This window comes from Meles meles, chromosome 9 (assembly GCF_922984935.1).
Source record: "Meles meles chromosome 9, mMelMel3.1 paternal haplotype, whole genome shotgun sequence".
NCBI lineage: Eukaryota > Metazoa > Chordata > Mammalia > Carnivora > Mustelidae > Meles > Meles meles.
In genome coordinates this window covers 45,923,937-45,943,395 of record NC_060074.1, presented here as the reverse complement: position 1 = coordinate 45,943,395, position 19,459 = coordinate 45,923,937, and the positions used below count along the sequence as shown (strand labels likewise).

Sequence of the window (19,459 nt, the reverse complement as noted above, 5' to 3'; positions counted from 1 at the left end):
GGTGCTGGCCACCCTCCCAGTCCTGTTGGAAGGAGCAGAGGTCTGTGATGCTAAGTGAGTCCTCTCCCAGAGGACTCCCAGAGTTCTCCCACAGAGGAACTTCTGCCCATGCTGTGGGTGGGAAGAACGGAGCCTTGGTTCAGCCTCCCAGCTGGTCAGGTGCTCAGGAAAACGCCCCAGGCAGCCCGGCCTCCCTGCCCAGAGAGGGTCCAGGAGCCACGGGTCAGGCTCTGCCCCTGCACAGCGCTTAGCACAACACAGACCTTGGCCGATGGCTGGGTTGCCTAGGACAGAATTTGATCTCAGTGTAGTGTGGTTTAGTGTTAAAACTCTTTTCGGATATATACCAAAAGCCAGGTAATGGTTTGTCATCAGAAACCCTTGCAAAGGACCTGAAGGGCCAACTGGAAGTCACCTGGCCAGTAGGTTGGGCATTCCGTTTTCTGCATTGTGACCCATCTCTGGGGGGATGGCCGTGGGGTTTTACACCCCAGGAGGCCCGTAGTGAAATACGGACTGGGGTCCTCCCACCATCTGCCCATGTCCTCAGAGCCACATGAAGGAGGAACCTATACATCGGGGAGGGCAGGACGCACCAGAAGCCGGGCTCATACTCATGCTGGGCCGCTGGAGCAGCTCATTCCTGCTCAGGATCAGCCCTGGATGCTCAGTCTCTGGGGATCTGGGTCCCTGTCCTGGAGTCCAAGCAAGCTTCTCTGGGGGGCGTGGGGCCAGCCACCCAATAGCCAGGCACGGCTCTGCTGCCCCCTCACGACATCTCCTTCCTTCCCGGTGCGCACGGAGGCCTAAGGGCCATCTGCTCAGGGAGCTGCGTGTCCGAGGGGGACCTGCTCAGGGCCGTGTTGCCTCCGATCCCGTCAGTGCAGCCCCGTGTGGCAGACTTCCTCACGTTGCTGCTCAGGACACCTCCATCAACGGGAAGAATTCCAAAGCACCTTCTTAGGGGGATGCTTTTTTTTTTTTTTTTTTTTTTTTTTAGCTTTTCTAGAAAACCTGACAGGGAATGAGTCGATCTTTTGTGTTACTAACTTTAATTTAGTAGCCGAGCAGATAATGAAATTCATGGTGACTTTTCTTTTCAGAAAACAGTGGACTGGACAGAAGGTGATGGTGGTTTAAGGGACAAAGTTGACAGAAGTCGTGAACAGCTAGTGAGGGACAACTTTGTGAGGGTTGGGTCTTTTCTCTGTGTGTGCTTTCTATCTGCGTACAGCATTTAGAAATCGCCACAGCCGTGACGGGATAAGGGGAAGACCAAGATTGTAGTGCTCCTGGGGGGTCTTTGGAGCCCCCGGGGGGGACGCAGGCAGGAGTACTCGCCTGTTGGGGACACCTCGGGAGGCTCCGGGGGCCATGCTCTCAGGGAGCCTGGCTGCTGCTGTGCTTGGGCACGTGCCATCCCTCCCAGGCAGACACCTGTGACCTGGGTCCTCCTCGGTCTGAGCCTGTGTCCATCCATCTGAGGCTTCCGGGCAGTGGACAATCAGATAGGGTTTGGGTTTATTAGAAAATTAGGGCAAGGTTTTGGAGCGCCTGGGTGGCTCAGTGGTTTAAGCTGCTGCCTTCGGCTCAGGTCATGATCTCAAGGTCCTGGGATCGAGTCCCACATCGGGCTCTCTGCTCAGCAGGGAGCCTGCTTCCCTCTCACTCTCTCTGTCTGCCTCTCTGCCTACTTATGATCTCTCTCTCTGTCAAATAAATAAATAAAATCTTTAAAAAAAGAAAAGAAAATTAGGGCAAGGTTTTATTAGAAAAATGGTAAGGTGCCTAAACCCCCAGTTTGAAAAATTAAAAATCCAGACGTATGAAAAGCTTACGGAAGGAGAAGCATTTGGCATCCTGAGTCCCCCGAAGAGGTTGCATTTTAAAATAAGACTCAAATGCAGATTAGAAGAGGATCGTGTGTCAGTTCAGTTTCTTAAGCACGCGGTCCAGGCGCGGGTTGGCGAAGCGGTGGGAAGGCATGCAGGCCGGCAGAACGCTTGGAGAAAGGTGTTGACCTTGACTGGACATAGCGGGATTTGTATCAGCATGACTAGTTTCTGGGTCACTTAGGGAAGAGCCGTGTCCACAGCCTTCTGGAACATTCCAGGCCACTGGGACCTCTGCCACCATTCTCAGGGTGGCCCGAACCTCTCCAGCTGCCTGCAGTGCTGCTCAGACCGACACCAGCGTTCCCAGGGCGCAGGGCTCCCAGAGGGCTGTCCAGACAGCCTCCCCGTGGGCGGGCCCACCATGCCGGAGCCTGTCCCTCGGACGCCCACTTATGGCAGGGGCCTGGGTGGCAGGGGAAGGCCACATCCCAGTGCCCTGCACTCTGGGCTTCTGGCGGTGTGTGCCTGGGGCTCCGGGGTGGAGCGGCGGACCTTCCCCTATGCCCTGCCACCTCTCTGCCTGTGTCACCTTCCCACTGGTGTCTTTCAGGCCTGGGTGCACTGCCCCTGCACGCACAGCCGCTGGTGGGTGCAGAGCGCGTGTCCCCGTCTGTGCACAAGCTGCGGCAGCACCGCCCGCTGGGGCGCACGCAGTCGGCCCCACTGCCGCAGAACGCGCCGGCCCTGCAGCACCTGGTGATCCAGCAGCAGCACCAGCAGTTCCTGGAGAAGCACAAGCAGCACTTCCAGCAGCAGCTGCACATGAACAAGGTGGGTCTGCGGGCGCAGGGTTGGTGGGGGCCGCTGGGCGGGGGCAGGGCTCAGCACGTCCTCCTGACTTCTTGGAGGACCCTTCCCTTCCCTGAGCAAACCCCCACAGGGAGCCGCCCGCTGTCCACCGCCTGGAGCCCCAAGAGCACCTTGTCCAAGTCCCACCGCACCTGCACCTGCCCACCCCGTGGGACTTCACCCTCAAGGGGATAGCGTGCACGACGGCCTTCAGAGGTGTGCACACCTGCGTGGTCCCGAAGCCCCTCCAGCTGCTTGTTAGCAGGGAGCAGCCGCAGGCTGTTATGTTTAAACACGCTGGTGATTAAAACCTGAAGTTGGGCTGTACTCCCTGAAGGTGGGGGCCAGCAGCAGCCCAGTTCTGGCCTAAGGGTCCCCACGACAAGGTCACAGGGACGCACATGAGGAGACAGGCCCCCCCACCCCAGCACCAGGGTCCTGAATGGCCAGATGCCCAGTGTCCATGGCCCCCGGGCAGAGGGTGCAGAACCCATCGAGAGCAGGGGCCCGCCCCACACGGCCCTCATGGGGATGGCGGAGGCACTTGCCTCCTGTGGGCAAGATGGGGACTGTCCGTTCTCTCCCAGCGTCAAAGGCAGTTCACGTCCGTCTTCCTAGCGTGGCTGTGGCTTCTTAATTTGATCTGACTGATGGGGTGGGAGGTTTTAGGAAGACAGAAAACACCTCTTCATTCCTGGTGAGTTCTTGGAAAAAATGATTTAGAAACTGGGTGATCTCCCCGGGATTCTGTTACGTGATTGATTACTAGAGGGAACAGCCGGTGATTGAAGTGTTTGTGCAACGTTCTCCTGGGATCTCGGGGAGCCAGTGATGTTATCTCGTGCTGTTGAGCACGGGTGTGTCTGCCCCATGCCTGGGCTCACTGTCCCTGAGGGGCTCCCCCCTCCGATGGTGGGAGCACCCAGCTCCTGGCAGCTCTGAGGTCACCCACCCTCTCAGCCTGCTGAGGCTCCAGCCCCAGCCTTCGAACACAGCCGCTTCGGTTTTCCCACAGTCCCCGGCTAAGGGAACCGTGCTATGGGGCCGGGAGCCTGTATGAGCAGGAGGATGGACGCTCGAGCCGGCTGTGCTCATTGTCTGGAGCCATCACAGGTGCCCCTCAGCCATGGGCCAGCATTGGTTGTTAGTGCCTAGGGCCTCATGTGCCATGGTGTTTAATAAAGGTTTGCCTGGCGAAGGAACTTTCTGGAGAATGCGTGCCCCCACCGGGTGGACGGAGCTTACAGCTGGGAAGTGGCGGGGATGCCCCCACGTCTGGACGTGCCCCCAAGCGGCTTTGAGTCGAATGGGGTGGGAATGGTGCTGCGGCAGACGGGCTTTCCTCTTCCTGCTAGAAAAGAGCACTTGCCAGCGTCCGAGCCCCTGCAGGACGGAGGGTTCACTGAGCACGCGGTTCTTGCCCCAGCTGCGGAGCGCCACACAGTGCTGGAGTCCTGCGGCGGCCGGGCCGTGAACCCGAGACTCAGGCCCCTCTGTTTGGGTGGGCGGACCGCCAGCATGTCCAATGAGCTCCCGTACTGGCCCCAACTGCAGTCTGGTCTTGAGGACCTGCATTTGTCCGCACATCATCGGTAAAAGGGGCGCCAAAGGTCCAAAGGGCATCGGAGGACAGTGAGCTGATTTGTGTGTCTGGTTCGTGGCTGCGTTTGCCCACAGGAGCCTCACCCCCGAACCAGCTCTGCAGAGCGGCGAGCCCATGACCTGGCTGGCGCACGCAGAACTGCATTTCTCGGGCACAGGGAGGCCTCTGCCTGTGGCCACGCCCCAAGGAGGCTGTATGGCGGTGGAGCCCGAACCCCAGTGGCCATGGCCGGTGGTGGAACGTGCACTCGGTGTCACGGGAGGCCGCTACTGTGGCCTCGACCCTCCCCGACTCCCTCTGTACCACCACCTGGAGGCCAAGGCCCCCCCTTGGAGCTTCTCCGTGCCTCGGGATGGGCGCCGAGCTCCAGGGAGACGGTGGCCGCTCAGGTGCCCCTGCTCCTGCCCAGCGCTTCCCAGGACAGTGGGGCTGGCACTTCTGGGTTCCGGAAACGCTTCACAGGGCCGAGCTGGCGCTCACGGAAGCCCAGAGCATCCCAAGTCCTCTGGAGGGACCTGGAGGTCGCTGCTCAGATGCCCTTATCTTCTGAGGAAGTTGAGAAGGCTAGAGAGAGAGCTGAGGACGCTCACCCTGGGGACACGCAGGTCCCTGTTCCCGCTCCACCTGCTCCCCTGCCTCTGAGCTTTCCCCATCTTACAGCACCCTCCCGGGACTGCAGGGAGGGACCCACACTCCCAGCCCAGGCTGACACACAAAACATACAAGAGGAAGGAGTGGGCGCCACAGGGCGTTAAACAGAACCATCTGGGACTTTGACACATTCGGCTCTAACCCCACCCGGCATTGGTCCTGGAAGAAGCAGAAGGCGGGCTGAGGTCAACGGGCAGCCAGCTCCATCCCCGCGGAGAAATCCGCCTGTTTGCCTCCGTTGCTGATGAGCTGATGCCATGGGGATGGGGCAGACACTCCTCCCAGTCCCAGGCCTCCAAGAGGGTGCCAGCGCCATCAGCACCCTCCACAGACCCCACCAGGGTCCCTCCAATGGGAGTAAGCCCCTCCGCATCCTGGGGCAACTCACAGCATGGCTGGTGGGTCACAAGCCATCAGCCACATTTGTGGAGCTCCTGAGGGGACTCACATGTGCACAGCTTGGCACTTGCCACCACGAAGTGTATCCGCTAAGCTCCCACGGCCGTGATTTCCTTGTTTGGGGGAGGGTGCCTCTGCTGGCTCAGCTCCGAGGCTCCAGCGAGCCCTCCACTGGGTCGGCAGAAGGCCCGGTGACCTCCGCGTAGGGTTTCCTCCAGTGGCCGCAGCACCCTGCTCCCCAACGCCTGCCCTGGGGCCAGACCCACAGACTGTGCGCAGGGTGCTGCGTGGCCCCCTCTCCCGAGCCTGCAGGTGCTCCACTGCTCCCACCCTCTGCAGGGCAGCACAGCCCGACCCCGATGTCTTCCACTCGCCCCCTCCTTCACAGATGTGCAGCAAGTGCGGAGCTGCCCTTCCCCGGGTGGGGCAGACTCCCTCAACGCCCAGGCTGTGGGCCTTAGCTCAGGGTTCGCAGCATCCCCCCGCGGTCGTCTGTCCCTTTGCTCTGAGATCTGGACCTTGTGATGCCCTCTACTGTCCCTTCATCTCCGTCGCCCTCCTCCCTTCCCTCTGCCTTGTAGATGATCCCCAAACAGAGCGAGCCAGCCCGGCAGCCTGAGAGCCACCCCGAGGAGACCGAGGAAGAACTTCGTGAGCACCAGGCCCTCCTGGAGGAACCCTACCTGGACCGGCTTTCAGGGCAGAAGGAGCCGCACACGCTGGCTGGGGTGCAGGTGAAGCAGGAGCCCATCGAGAGTGACGAGGAAGAGGCGGAGCCCCCACGGGACTCGGAGTCTGGCCAGCGCCAGCCCACAGAGCAGGAGCTGCTCTTCAGACAGGTGACCCTGCTGGCTGGGGCCAGGCCAGGTGGGAGAGGACAGGGGCAGGACACAGGGCCAGGACGGGCCCTCAGACAGTGTCCCACATCCCCTGAGGGCCAGCGCCCTGTGGCTGGCAGTCTGAATGCTGCAGGGCCCCCCATTCCTGCCTGGCCGGGTCCTTGCCCATCCATCCCTGGGTGGTGTAGGATGCGGCTGCAGTTCGAAGTCTATTTGACATTAGCAATACCAGGAGTTACTGGCCCTCTGTCCACTGTGGCTATCCATGCGCCTGTAACCCAGCCAAATGCCAGCCCCAGAGTCCCTAGAGATTGCTTTCTTTCAGATGTAAAAACTGTAGGTTCACATAAATCTGACTGTTAGTAGGATCGGCGTAATCATCAAAGGTGGGAGGAGGTAGATTGATTTCTTAATTGATCAAAAAGGTAGGCAGGGCCTTTGGGGGCCCAAGGGGGCAGTACTGACCAACTTTATAGATCGAAAAAATAGTGACACAGACACCTCGTCCCAGGCACTGACACATATTAACCAAACTCACAAGAGACTAATGAACAAATCTGATGAATGATTTATCAATTTAGTGGAAAGTAAAACTGCCATGTCTGCAGGACACTTGGACAGCCAGCTAGGGAGCCGGAAGCCCCAGGGAGGCTGCTTGTTCTTGGCCGGCAGGGCCCAAGAGCCGGGGTACCCAGGACGCAGGATTTGATCATAACATTCATTTAGGAGCAGAGCTGTGTATGGGCACAGTAGCTCCCGTGGCCCAGAGCAGGGTGTTGCAGGCAGCCGGTGTTCAGTATGCTTTTCTGAGCCCAGCTGGCCATCCTGGGAGCCTACCCGTGTGGGGCTTTGCTCCCGGGGTGGTGGGAGGGCCTTGCTGAGCGTGAGCACGTGGAATTCAGTGCATTATCAGGATGCTTATAGGATATTGGAACAGCCTTAAGTGAACATTCAGGGCTGGTGTCTTGCAGATGATAAAGTGATCGGCATTTGTTTAGAGAAAAAGTGTTATTTTGTTATAACCCCAAGACAGCGAGTAGAGACACCTAGTTTCTGTATTCTTTGAAAAATCATGAGCAGAGCTCCCTATTGGGAATTGGGTGGTCCTTGTAAGCACAAGCCGAGGCCGCTGATGCTTTGGAAACCGGGCATCAGGGAGAGGCGCTATCAGGTGGAGTCTGGTGCCCATGGCCATGGGTGTGAACCCCGCAGTTGTGGCTTCCATCTGCAGAAGCACGGGAAGGCGGCTTCGGGCAGCTGGTCCCATTCTCTCCCTCTGCTCCGCCCCGACTCCGCTTCCTGAAGGCAGGAATATCGGGCAGTGGGGCTGAGAGGTTCTCTTCCCGTCTGGTGGCTGTGCAGCTGCTGTGCCGCTGCTCACACAGAGGCCGTGGGCCCTGTGGTCTTGCAAAAGGACAAGATCTGTTCACGGAAATGAAGGCCGGGCTCGTGCAGGAACTGTGCCTTCCCTGGCACCTAGGCCACTACCCGCAGTGCCTTCACCGTTCTGGGGAGGCCTTCCCTGCCAGCCCGGCCCCTGCCGCCTTGGGGCCCTTCTGGGTGGGCTCCCCTCTGCCCCTCACAGGTACGCGTGCCTTGGGGGGGCGGGCCCCAACAGCACTTCCCACTCCGTTGCACCCCTTCTGGAGCCCCCCATGGCTCCCCACTGGCCTGCAGCCAGGGCAGAGAAGAGCCGTGTGAGCTCATGGTGGTGCCCACAGGCCACACTCGAGGGAGGCCGTCCCTGCTCTGAGCGCCAACCTGCCTCTTCACACCTGAGCTCCCTTAGTTTCCAAACTGCTCGTTTTAGGTCCCTGTGGTGTTGTGCTCTTCCCATAGAAACACAATTTTCATGAAAAAGAGTTTTTCGCAAAAAACTATTTCTGAATTCACCTCCTTTTCCCCTGGTTATTTTTGCTGAAAAGCGGCTAACATCCTGGGGATTGTCCATCTGGGTCCTCACTCCTCTGAGTGGCGCCCATCCCCTCCCTGTCCGAAAAACTGGCCAGAAGGCCACGGGCATCTGCAGCCTGAGCGAGACATCTCTTTGCTGCATCTGCAGTCTTTCTGCCCTGGAGTGAGGGGCTGTGGGGTGGGGAGAGGCCAGGGAGCAGACCGTGGTGCCGAATGGAAGAGTCAGCGTTTCTATTCTGCCATGTGCTCCTCACGTGTGTTTCGAGCATGCAGATCGGATCCTCTTGGTCTGAAGCAAGACAGCAGCAGACTGGCCCAGGACGGCTGCCTGTAGGCAGGGGAACCTCCATGGGCAGCAGGCAGCTCATCCCGACCAGCTGCCCTGACATGCTCCGAGCCGCGTGCCGCACGCCAGTGAACAAAGGGGCATGTGGTTTGCAGGAAGGGACCACATAGCCCTGCAGCTGGTAGGTGGGAGGTTTCCTGGAAGCCACCAACACCCGTGTCTCCTCTGCCCGCAGCAAGCCCTCCTCCTGGAGCAGCAGCGGATCCACCAGCTGAGGAACTACCAGGCGTCCATGGAGGCCGCGGGCATCCCCGTGTCCTTCGGTGGCCACCGGCCTCTGTCCCGAGCACAGTCCTCCCCGGCGTCAGCCACCTTCCCCATGTCCGTGCAGGAGCCCCCCGCCAAACCGAGGTTCACCACAGGTATGCGCACAGAGGGCATGGGGTCGGGGCGACCCCGTCTGACTGGTCAGCTGGCACCCACGGGTGACACTGGCTCACGGCAGGAGCGGATGTGGGAGGCCCGCTCTGGGGCTGCGCCGTCCAGAGGCTAGAGGTTGCATGGGCCTGAGAGCTAGCCACCTGTGCCCTCGCCTGGCCTGACCCCTGGCTGGGGGACCATCTGTATCAGTCACTGAGGTGCCCTTCCCACCCACCCTCCCCATGATGCTGTGGTCTCTCTTGGGCACCAAAGCCCACTTTTCCTTTGCTAGAGAATCCTTTTCCTCCAGAGACTGCCCTCTGGCGGGCCAGCGTGGCCAGCAGGCTGTGTGGCTTCCCGTCTCCATGCAGCAGGGACGGTGAGCGTGTCCTCTCTCCTCAGCCGCTCTGTGAACCAAACCTCCATACGAGGGTCTTGCCCATGTGGCCCAGGTAGCCTGTGTGGGTGAGGCCACATGATGTGAGGATGGCCAAGCCGCCCCTGGGCTCTTGCCTTCCGGGTGGCCTTGCCCTCCCTGCCCTACCCCTGCAGGAGCCCTGAGCAACCTGCCTACAGGGTGACACCCCTGCAGTCAGGGACCAGAATCGTGTAGGTGGGTTTGAGGCTCCCCGCTCTGAGTCAGGTGGTCCCCGCAGCCCAGCCACGGTTGGTCCGGGACAGAGGCCAGTAGGACGCTCTGCAGATGGTTCTTCGCTCATACTTCCTGCCAGAGACAGAGGAGGAGAAAGTGCTCTAAACACAGAATGGTTTCCTCCTTCTTCGGCAGCCTTGTAACAGGACAAAGTACAAAACGTCCTATTTTTCTGCCCACCGTAACGTGGTGTCCAGATATGGCTAAGTTCTCTCCGCTAGGTCGTAAAAGAGAAAATCGTCATTTGTAATTAACTAGAAATTAAACCACGGCTTTCCAGGAAGCTGCAGAGGGTCACAGGTAGAATCAGGAGACCTGAGGTAGACACGTCCCTGAGAGAGACCCCTGTCCCTGTGGGCACAGCAGAAAAGTGCCACATAAAATGTGCCCACCATGGGAGCCAAGAAGGCCCTTGGGGGCCCTCGTGCTTACGTGCCGCCCAGGGGGACCCAGCCAGGGGACTCGGCCAGGGGACTCCCCCTCTGCTGATGTACTGTCTTGGCTCGTCTGCACTGTTACTTTTTTTTTTTTTTTTTAAGATTTTATTTGTATATTTGACAGACAGAGATCACAAGTAGTCAGAGAAGCAGGCAGAGAGAGAAAGAGAGAGGAGGAAGCAGACTCCCCGCTGAGCAGAGAGCCCGACATGGGCCTCGATCCCAAGACCCCGAGGTCATGACCTGAGCCGAAGGCAGGGGCTTTAACCCACTGAGCCACCCAGGCGCCCCTGCACTGTTACTTTTTTAAAAATGTATAAAATAGTATGAGTTCCTTATAAGGAGAACAAACGGGATGAAAATGTGTAGAAATTGACCGTTGCCCCTAATCCCACGGCCCAGAGGTAGTCTTAGGTCATAGTCTGGTTTCAGTCTTCCAGATTTGTTTCTCTGCACAGCCAAATGGACAGCTGGACACAGACGTCATTTATTTCGCCAGACAGGGCTCAGTGGTCCTTGTGTGCTTTTTGTTAGTCCCCTGCGCCCTGTGCTGGGGTCGCCCCATCCTGGGGTGTCCATGCACCCGGACGCAGCTCGTCATCATTGCTGCCTTGCATTCTGCAGGGTGTCCTGACTGGCTCTGCCGTACCCTAGCTCTGCAGACTCGTCTCCAGGGTCCCGTCCGTAGCGGGAGTGACATGCTGTCACCGGGAAGTCCCAGCCACGTGACGATGCCGCGTTCATCGCACTGACGGCATCTGGGTTGCTTAAGTGGGCATGCACGTGTGCTTTGTGTACACGTGCGCACGTGCAGAGATAGGCATATGTTCCCATTACAAACCACCGAACCAGCCTCTCGTGCGTATGTGTCTTGCACACGCACTTCCGTGCGCTGGTGGTGAGTTTCTGCATTTGGGTCCCGGGAGCCTCCCCTGACCACCTACCTTTTTGACCACATGGCCACCCTGCCCCACTGCATTTTGCTGATATACCCAGAATTCCCCCAGCACCCAGGGACTGAGTCCTATGAGCCCAACTGGGAGACTGAGGGCGTGGTACTGGGACTGATGCCCCTCAGGCCAGGCGTCCAGCATGGCCTCAGCTCCGCTCCCCTGTGGTCAGTGACGGCACCCCCTTCCCCAACCGCTGACATGGTGGGTCTGGCGACAGCGCTCACACAGCATCTCCACCTCTGTGGGCCGGAAAGAGCAGGTGCTGGCTCAGATGCGCGCTCGCGGGGACCCGCCTGGCCCTCGGGGAGCATGTGTAAGGGGACTGCGAACAGTGCCGCGGCAGGGGCGATGGACACCCCTCCTGGCAAATGTCCCGTGGGCCCCACCGTCACTTCCCACACTGCGGGAGGGGCACAGGACATGGATGCATCCTAGGGAGAGCTGTATGGGTGCACATGACCCCCCCCCGCCCTTCCCCCTTCCTCCAGCCTCGCCTCCAGACACACAGTCTCCCTCCCCCTTTGCAGCATCTTCCTAGCTATGACCTCAGCCAGTCTGGTCCGGGGGGGTCCCCATTCCCTGCACAGCAGAGCCCAGCCGCAGCTCCCCGCCAAGAGTGACTCAGTTGCCATGGCTCCCCTAGGGGCACCAGCAGGCATTGCAGCTCTGCCCTGTCCCCAAGGACGCTGCAAGTTCCTGGACTCAGTGACGTCCATTCTGTGCCGATTTTGAATACCCTTGTGTTTGCCTGTTTGTATGTGTGCTCACACTGTCACAGCAATTCTGGAAGGTTCTCAGGGTAGGAACTGAGTCTCGTCTTTATTCTGAGCCCCAGAAGCTCAGATATGATGCAGCCCAGCACACAGCTTCATAGAGAGGCTGTTCCCTGACAAGAGGGACTGGGATCTGGGACTAAGAGCTGAGTTTTGGAGGACAACACGACCCTGCCCCATGAGCGCCCCACAGCTGAGGGCACAGGGAGTGGCGTGGGGTGTTTTTTCACGTCTTTCTTCTTGACTTGCTTCTCCCACCCGGGGACCTCTGGGCATATGCCATAAGTAGCCAACTGTGTCTCCTTCCGTTCCCGGGAGCTCCCCTTGGCCCCTGGTGAACTGGAAGTTTTCTGACAAGTGGTCCTAGTGCACCAAAGGCTGCTCTCTTGCTCCTAGGGACGTAGTGGTTTGTCTCTCCGGGCCGCTTTCTGGGGGCATGTAGGTGGCAGCCAAGGACCCCTGCCAGCCCCTCTGACCATGGCTGCCACGCTGTCTGCTGCAGGCCTCGTGTACGACACGCTGATGCTGAAGCACCAGTGCGCGTGCGGGAGCACCACCAGCCACCCTGAGCATGCTGGGAGGATCCAGAGCATCTGGTCTCGGCTGCAGGAGACTGGTCTCCGGGGCAAATGTGAGGTAAGCCTGGCCCCTGCAGGCTTGTGGGGCTCTGGGCTGGAGGAGGCCACATAGCCTCCACGATGTTGGGCACGTGCAGGGGGACCCACAGAGCCCAGGGCTGTTAGCCTACAGTGCCCGGCTCCCCTCTTCCCAGCCTCTGTCCTGCCGCCCCCATCCTCCTGTCCCCCTGTCCTCTTGCCCCCTGTCCTCTTGCCTCCTATCCTCCTGCCCCCTTCCGTATGCTGTTAGCTGTTTCTGCCCTTTGCCCACTTTCTGAATCACACGGTGACTGGTCCCCCTTTCTTGACCGTGCTCCCCTTTGGTGCCTGGGGTGCAGGCCCAGCTGCTGGCAGACCACTGACACAAGGGCAACATCTGGAGGCCCACGGGAAGTCTGGCCTGTTGGCTTTCGTGGAATGTTCCCTTCCCTATTTCCAAAAGCTGCTTGGAGGACGTAGGAAGAACCTCGGGCCCCTGAGGGCCTCTCCCAAAGTCAGGGCCCTCCACGGCGGCAGGCAGTGAGGGAAGCAGAGTGTGGCTGGATGTCAGCCTGTGCACATAGCACCCTCTGAGCCCGGTGAGAAGGTTCTGGCTGGTCCTCCATCTCCCTGTGGTCCAGCAATGGTGGCACCACCACCTTCGGCACAAGGAGGGCTGGGGTCTGGAACTCACTCAGCCGTGTATTTGGCTGCAGTGGCACCCCAGCCCGAAAAGGCAGGAAGACCCCCACCCTGAGCAGTGTTCTGAGGTCCCTTGGTCCTGGGGGGCAGGGCAGCGTTTCCACAGAGCGACCCAACAGCTCTTGGCCAGTGGCACGGCTGTAATGAGGCACACCGTGCTCCGTAGACGGCAGGCCCTGCCAGTAGCGTGTGCTTGAAGAGTGGGGGCCCCAGGTTCCAGGACAAGCCCTTCTCTGGCGAGGGGCCTGGTGGCACCCACCTCCTACAAGCTCTGCCGGTCATCGGCGGCCGGCCTCCCCCATGCGCCTGACATGGGCTCAGGGATGGGACGGGGGCCGACGTGGGCTGGCTCACACAGCAACCCAGGAAAGCTAGAGTCCCACAGCTGGTGAACACTGTCCACGCCCACTGGTTAAAACCCCCGGCCCTACCTGGACCAGGGCCCAAGTGGGCACGTGTGGGAGACAGAAGCTGAGATACTGGGTAATTTAAGTCATTGTGGTTCCCGTGGCCCCATCTTCACCGGTTCTGTGGTGATGTGCGATTTTCGAAGGGGGCAGGGGCCTGGAACCTGGGTCCACCGTCTTGCCCTACAGTGCCCTCTGGGGCAGACAGGACCCCATGGGGCTGGCGAGGAGTGGAGGAGGGCCCCTGCTCTGGGGTCTTGCCAGAGGCTGCGCCACTGGGGGGCAGCATTGCCCTGGCGGACACCCCTAGGAGGAAATCTACAGTGCCCTGGTGTCCTTCTTGCCTTGTGCCACCCAGGACCAACCCAGGGCCCTGCCCTGCCTTCAGAACTCCCCCCCACCCTCTGCCCATGACCTGCTCTTTCCCCTCTGTCCCCTCCCAGAAGGGGCCTCTCGGCCTAGGGGCCTCTCAGAGAGCTTCTCCGTCCAGAAGAACAGACACGAACAGGATTGAGAGGATGAAATAGCACACCTAGGGAGAATGAGACCCTCGGATCCCTCTGCGCTCCTGGGCCCCCAAGGCGGGAAGTGCCGCCCGCTCCCTGGCCAGGGGCTGTGGGGGATCCTCGGACCTATGAACCAGGACATCGAGGAGGAGAGGGGTCTGCTGGACGTGGGGTCAGACCTGAGTCAGCAGGATGGTGGGGAAGAGGCCTGGGTAACTCGTGCAGCTTCCCTGTGGTACCCCAGGGGTACAGAGCCAGCTGCCCTCAATGGGCGGGGACGCTGACCTCAGGGTGCGCCTCCCACTTCACTCCGCCTGAGGGAATGGGGTGTCCCTGCCACCATGAGGCTCCCATGTGGGCCCCAAGGTGGCCAAGTACAGGGCCTGGGTGCTGGACGTGGTGGCAGGAATTGGCCCTGACCACAGAGAGGTTAGCGGGACTGGCCGCGGGAAGGTCCAGGCCTCCGTGCCTCTTGACCTGGCGGATGGGTGTGGGAGCTCCCGGGCCTGGCTCCCCTCCCCATGCTACTGCATTGGGCCGAGCGTGGCCATGGAGGGCATGGAGCTCACAGCCCTGTCCACGCCAGGAGGCCAGGTTGGCAGACACCCAGCCACAGCCACCCTACAGCTTCTCCCTCTGCTCTCATTTCTTCTGTATCCATGGGCGTCCCCTGGAAAGCTGTCACCTGTGAGCAGTTCCAGGTCCTCCGCAAGGTAGCAGGGAGTAAGAGCAGCCCCCGGACCACCAACAGCAGGGCCTCCACGGTCACATAGGCGACTCCCATGTGACTGTTGCCCTTAGAAAGTCATGTCAGCGTGAACTGTTAGCTTTAATCTTGTGCCATAAACCACCTTCTCTTTAAAAGTTTAAATAAGCAGAGCCCAACTAACAAATAGATTTTATGTTAATTTCTGGGGAAATGTGGAAATCACTGTGCGGCCTCGATGTGAGGCCTCCCCAAAGCAAGGGAAAAAGTGGACAGACATGCAAATGAAGAGCTAAATTCGCTGACTTCAGGCCCAGGGCAGATCGCAGCAAGGGGCTTGTTCCCAGGACTTGGGGGCATGCAGGCCTGGCTGTGTGCCCATGGGCATGGAGAGAGCAGCCCCCCGCCACGGGCAGCAGGCCCCCCACCCAATCAAAGAGCAGACCCCAGCAGCTGGAAAGCAAAGTGGCAAATTGATGCCTGATCATTTGGGTGACAGGGAAGGTGAAAGCATTGGGGGCTGGAATTATCTGTCGAAATCTGTTTTTCCAAGTAATAATTAAAGTGTAAATCTCTAGAACATCTTCAGAATATTTTTTCAATGTGTTGGATGCTGTTTACTTTTTATCTTGCAAGAACCAAATAGTTTTGCGCCCGTGTATGTATCAGATGCAGTTTCCTTTGGGGTGACGGTTCTCGCAGGAAGGGCTTTCCGCTGACCGTGGTCCCCTAAGGCGCAGGGAACGTGCACACCCACTCTTGTCTGTCCCCACAGTGCATCCGCGGACGGAAGGCCACGTTGGAGGAGCTGCAGACGGTGCACTCGGAGACGCATGCCCTGCTCTACGGCACAAACCCCCTCAACAGGCAGAAACTGGACAGTAAGAAACTTCTAGGTATTTCAAGTCCTTCTTTACCTTTACCACCCAAGGTGGTGTTTCCAGCCCCACGCCCACCAGTCCCGTCCGTGACCCCCGGTGGCGGCAGTGGCGGCTGTAGTGGCCACAGCGGTGGCAGGGACGGCCCTCCTCGAGGCGCCCACACCAGGTACCGAGCTGTGGGCTGGAGGAGGGTCCCAGTGGCAGCCTTTCCCGGGCCGGCTGCTTTCATGCCCAGCTCCGCCATGTGCTCTAGAAACAGGGTGAGAACCAGTGGTTTTGCAGAACGTCCGGTAACAGTGTCACGACCCAAGGCCGATGGGGGGAGGGGTACTTGAGCTCGGGGCTTGCCGTGAACCTGGATCTGGAAGAGGAGAGGGCCAGCCTGGAGACAGCTCTCTGCAGGGTCTGGGACTCTGTGCTGGCTGGCAGGGCCTCCTGGCAGCTGAGACTTGCCGACGGGCATCTGCTGCTGGCGGGGCGGCGGGAGTCTCAGCAGCACGGCTCGGGAGCCTCCAGGCCCCCTGGGCACCTGGGCACAGACCCCCACCCGCTCACGGCCCTTCCCTGGCACTTCTCGCCCTTACCTCCTAGCCACCTTGAACCTGCAGGTACGTGGGGGGCCGGTCCTTCTCCGGTGTCTCTGGGGGCTCCACTCAAGCTGTGTGTGGTGGATCCCACTGTGTGCATGGGCCCCTTCACACGGGTGTGCATTCACTCGTTCATTCCCTCTTTCACTCCTTCTGTCACCGTACGCTGCCACAGGGAGCTCATCTCTGTACTGGAAATCCCATCAGCACAGAGCTGCCCAACACAGTGGCAGTGGCCCTTGTCCATGGAGAGCGTGGAGGTGGTGGCTGGAAGGAGACCTGTGGGTTCTGTCCTCGAGTGGCCCGTCGTGCTGCTTCCCAGCCCCACTGCCCTGTAGTAACCAGGCTTTTGAAAGCTGTTGAAAGACATCACCACTTGCTCTGGTCGATGGGAGTGGCCCTAGTGGCAGGAGAGCCTGGAGGCTAGAGAGAGAGCAGGTGGACAGCAAAGTGCCCTTCAGCACTGCAGACAGAAACCACCGACGGCACCCACAGACTCAGATGGCTGGGGCTGGCCACCGCAGAGACCCTGGGCCAAGACTGGAGGGTAGGGAGCGGTCAGACCAGGGGCTGGGCCAGAGGTCCTGAGAGACATGCCCTCCCACACCCTGGACAGACAGGGCACAGGGCTCCCTGGCCAGAATGGATGTCAGGAGCAGAGCAGGGCAAGGCACCAGCCCGCCACCTGCTTCCCTTCCCTGCTGGGCTCCCCTCGTGCAGACCCTGCCCTCTGGAAGACAATCCAGACCCTCACTTCAGAGCGTGACCAGTCTAGCAGAAGCTGACGTAAGGATGCCCAGCAGGGAAGGGAAGCGGGAGGGAACCCACAGTTCAGAAGGGAACCAACAGTTCAGAAGCCCCCTGTGTGCCTGGAACTCCCAGCGGCTTCTAGGCCTCCACCTGAGAAACAGATGCCTGAGGATTATCCATGCCTGGCAAAGCGCTTCTGGGGGCAGAGTGAGTCTGAAACAGGGCAGCTCCGAGGACAGACTTCTGGGCAAGATGGAAGATACCAGAGGAAACCAGAACTGTCTCACTACCCTGAAAGAGAAGAGCCACCACGGCCACGTAACGTGGACAAGAGGAGGGAGGAGACCCAGAGTGCTAAAGAAAGTCCCATCAGACACCGTTGAGGGACTAGAGTCCCAGGCTGGAGTAGATGCAATCAGTCCCCTGGAACACGGGAGGAAGAGAATAAAGGAGCGTTCCTGGTGCTCAGGGGCTCCCAGGGAAACCGAGAGGAAGGGAAGAGAACATCTTGGAGCCATTCGGAGCCGGCCCCAGAACCACCAGGTGAGCCGTGCCGCCCCACCCTCCGAGGAGCAGAAGGGACAGACTTGGAACAGCGGGGACCTGGTGAGGTGCGCCAGCTTCCAGGGGAATGCCCCACCAGTGCTGTGCAGAGACTCGTCCCGGCCTGAAGCTATGGCCCAGCCAGGAAGGGCGAGGAAGAGCAGGAGCCGTGCCCTCGGACATCCTTGCCCTGGGCTCCCAGAGGACATACCGCACCAGTGTGGAGGGAGGCTCAGAGGGTGCACGCTAGGCCACGGGCTGTAGAGCGAGCCCTGCCGCGTCTGTTGGGCTGCCATGACCGACCGCGCTGACAGAGGCTTATCCACGGCGGGAATCTGTTGCTCACAGTCCTGGCAGCTGGAAGTCTGGGGTCGGAGTGCCGCCTGGTGGGTGGAGGCTCTTCTAGATCGCTTTGTCCTCCCTGGGGACTGAGGGGAGGGAGCCTGGTGGGGTCCTTTGATAAGGCGCCGACTCCATCCCAAAGGCCGTACCTTCATTGATCTGACTGTGTCCCACCTTGTAATGCCCCCCCCCCCGCCCCGCAGTGGGCATCAGAAGGGCAGTGGGGGAGCTTTGCATGGTGGTCACGGAAGCCAGGCCCCCTGGTATGGCAAAGGCAGGTCCAGGAGGCAGCCCTGTTCCCCACGTGGAAGCGCCCGGAGCAGTGTGGCTGAGGGCCCACCTGCGGGCCTGTGCCCGGCTCTCCAGGCTTCCTCCTGCTCCTTCCAGGCCCTGCCACATGCACTGGCTGGGGGCTCACTGCTGGCACCCAAGACCTCCATCCCTGAAAGTGGGGCTGAGACCAAGTGCTCAGAAGAACATACAGAGCCACTCACCACTCTGGCCACGTTGCAGATCTGGTCTGTAGCCCACCCAGAGTGTGAGCCGGAGACCCCCTCCAACCTGTCCTGTCGTGGGACCCATCGCCTCCCAGAGACACTTTTGTTCTCCGCTCACACAGTAGGATTTGTGCTCACTACTAGGTTTTGCAAAGCCCAGCCGTTGTTTAGGGTACAACACCAGAGATAAAACCATAAGGAAAAGTGTGAGGACAGCTGGCCAGAGGCAGGAGATAGGTCCCAACTCCCTGTGGACACAGGTAGACTGGTGTGTTCTGTGCCTTAGGCCCCGGGTTTTTACCGTGTGGATTGCAGCATGCCCCCAAAACGGCAGCTACGACGGGACTGGGGAGGGGTTGCCCAGGGCCCTCACCCCAGCCGTCATGGAGGAGGACTTAGAGGGTGGGGAGATTCAAGAATGGGGCCATAGCTACCAGATGGCTAGTGGCTGGTAGAGGGCCTGGGGGTAATGGGCCGAAGAGGTGGGAACCTGGCAGAAAATGTCCAGAAATGAGATGGGTGCCAGCTGGGCCCAGAGGAAGGGCCCTCCGACCGGGGGCCAGACGGTTTCAGAAAGGAGCCTTTAAGGACATGGACGGGGGGAGAAGGTAAGCAGCCTCAGGCAGAGCTGAGCCAGGAGGCTGGGTGCAGGATGCCCGGTCCCCAGAGTCCTGTAGGACCCGTCAGGAAACGCCACTCCTGCCAGGGCTGCATGTCGGCTGCCTGGAGGGTTCTCCAGCATGGGAGAGGAGCCTCCGGGCCCCGTGGTGTCATCAGTGCTGCCAAGGCACAGAACCAGGAAGCCCCAACCTGAGGGTCACCAGGACCTGGCCAGGTGGCCTCACGGCCAAGAGCAGTGTCCGCTGTCACCAAGGCACTGGCGTGGGCTCTGTCCCAAGCACACTGTGCAGCCTCCGTGGCCCACCTCCATTCTAAGTGGTGGGGCTCTCTTCAGTTCCCGCCTTCCTCCTGTGTCTGTGTCGGAGGCTGCGTGGCGCTCCAGCCGCCCCCAAGAGGCCTTTTGCCCCCGTGTCCTCTGAACTTGAGAAGTCAGCTGGAGAGAGGATAACCCATTTCCATGTTGCTGGGAGAGGCAGGCTCGAGCGCACCAGCAGGAGAACGGAATGGGTCTCAGAGCTAGTTTCAAACTGGGTTCAAGACAGATGATGAGGAACAAGAGAAAAGCGCCCATGGGGCCTTCAGGAAAGTGTGAGGCAGGTAGGGCCCAGAGCTTTCCTAGCAGCTGACTTCATCGGCCCCTCCTGGGCCCGGGTTAGTGACAGGGTTGCCCCTTCTCAGGTCAGGCCGACATCACTGGTCCCTGAAGCCCC

The 19,459-nt window shown here is 60.0% G+C and overlaps 1 protein-coding gene across 5 annotated transcripts in view; it reads left to right on the top strand.

The window, feature by feature from the left end:
- The window catches only part of HDAC4 (histone deacetylase 4), a 290,774-nt gene that overhangs the window by 231,561 nt on the left and 39,754 nt on the right, over positions 1-19,459 (top strand). For 4 of the 5 annotated variants that reach the window (XM_046018153.1, XM_046018155.1, XM_046018156.1 and 1 more), the window contains 5 exons: positions 2,446-2,666; positions 5,919-6,176; positions 8,612-8,798; positions 12,114-12,247; positions 15,304-15,424. In XM_046018153.1, coding sequence (XP_045874109.1) covers positions 2,446-2,666; positions 5,919-6,176; positions 8,612-8,798; positions 12,114-12,247; positions 15,304-15,424 — 921 coding nt within the window. The remainder of the gene's footprint in view (positions 1-2,445; positions 2,667-5,918; positions 6,177-8,611; positions 8,799-12,113; positions 12,248-15,303; positions 15,425-19,459) is intronic. The other variant, XM_046018154.1, reaches the window with a different exon arrangement.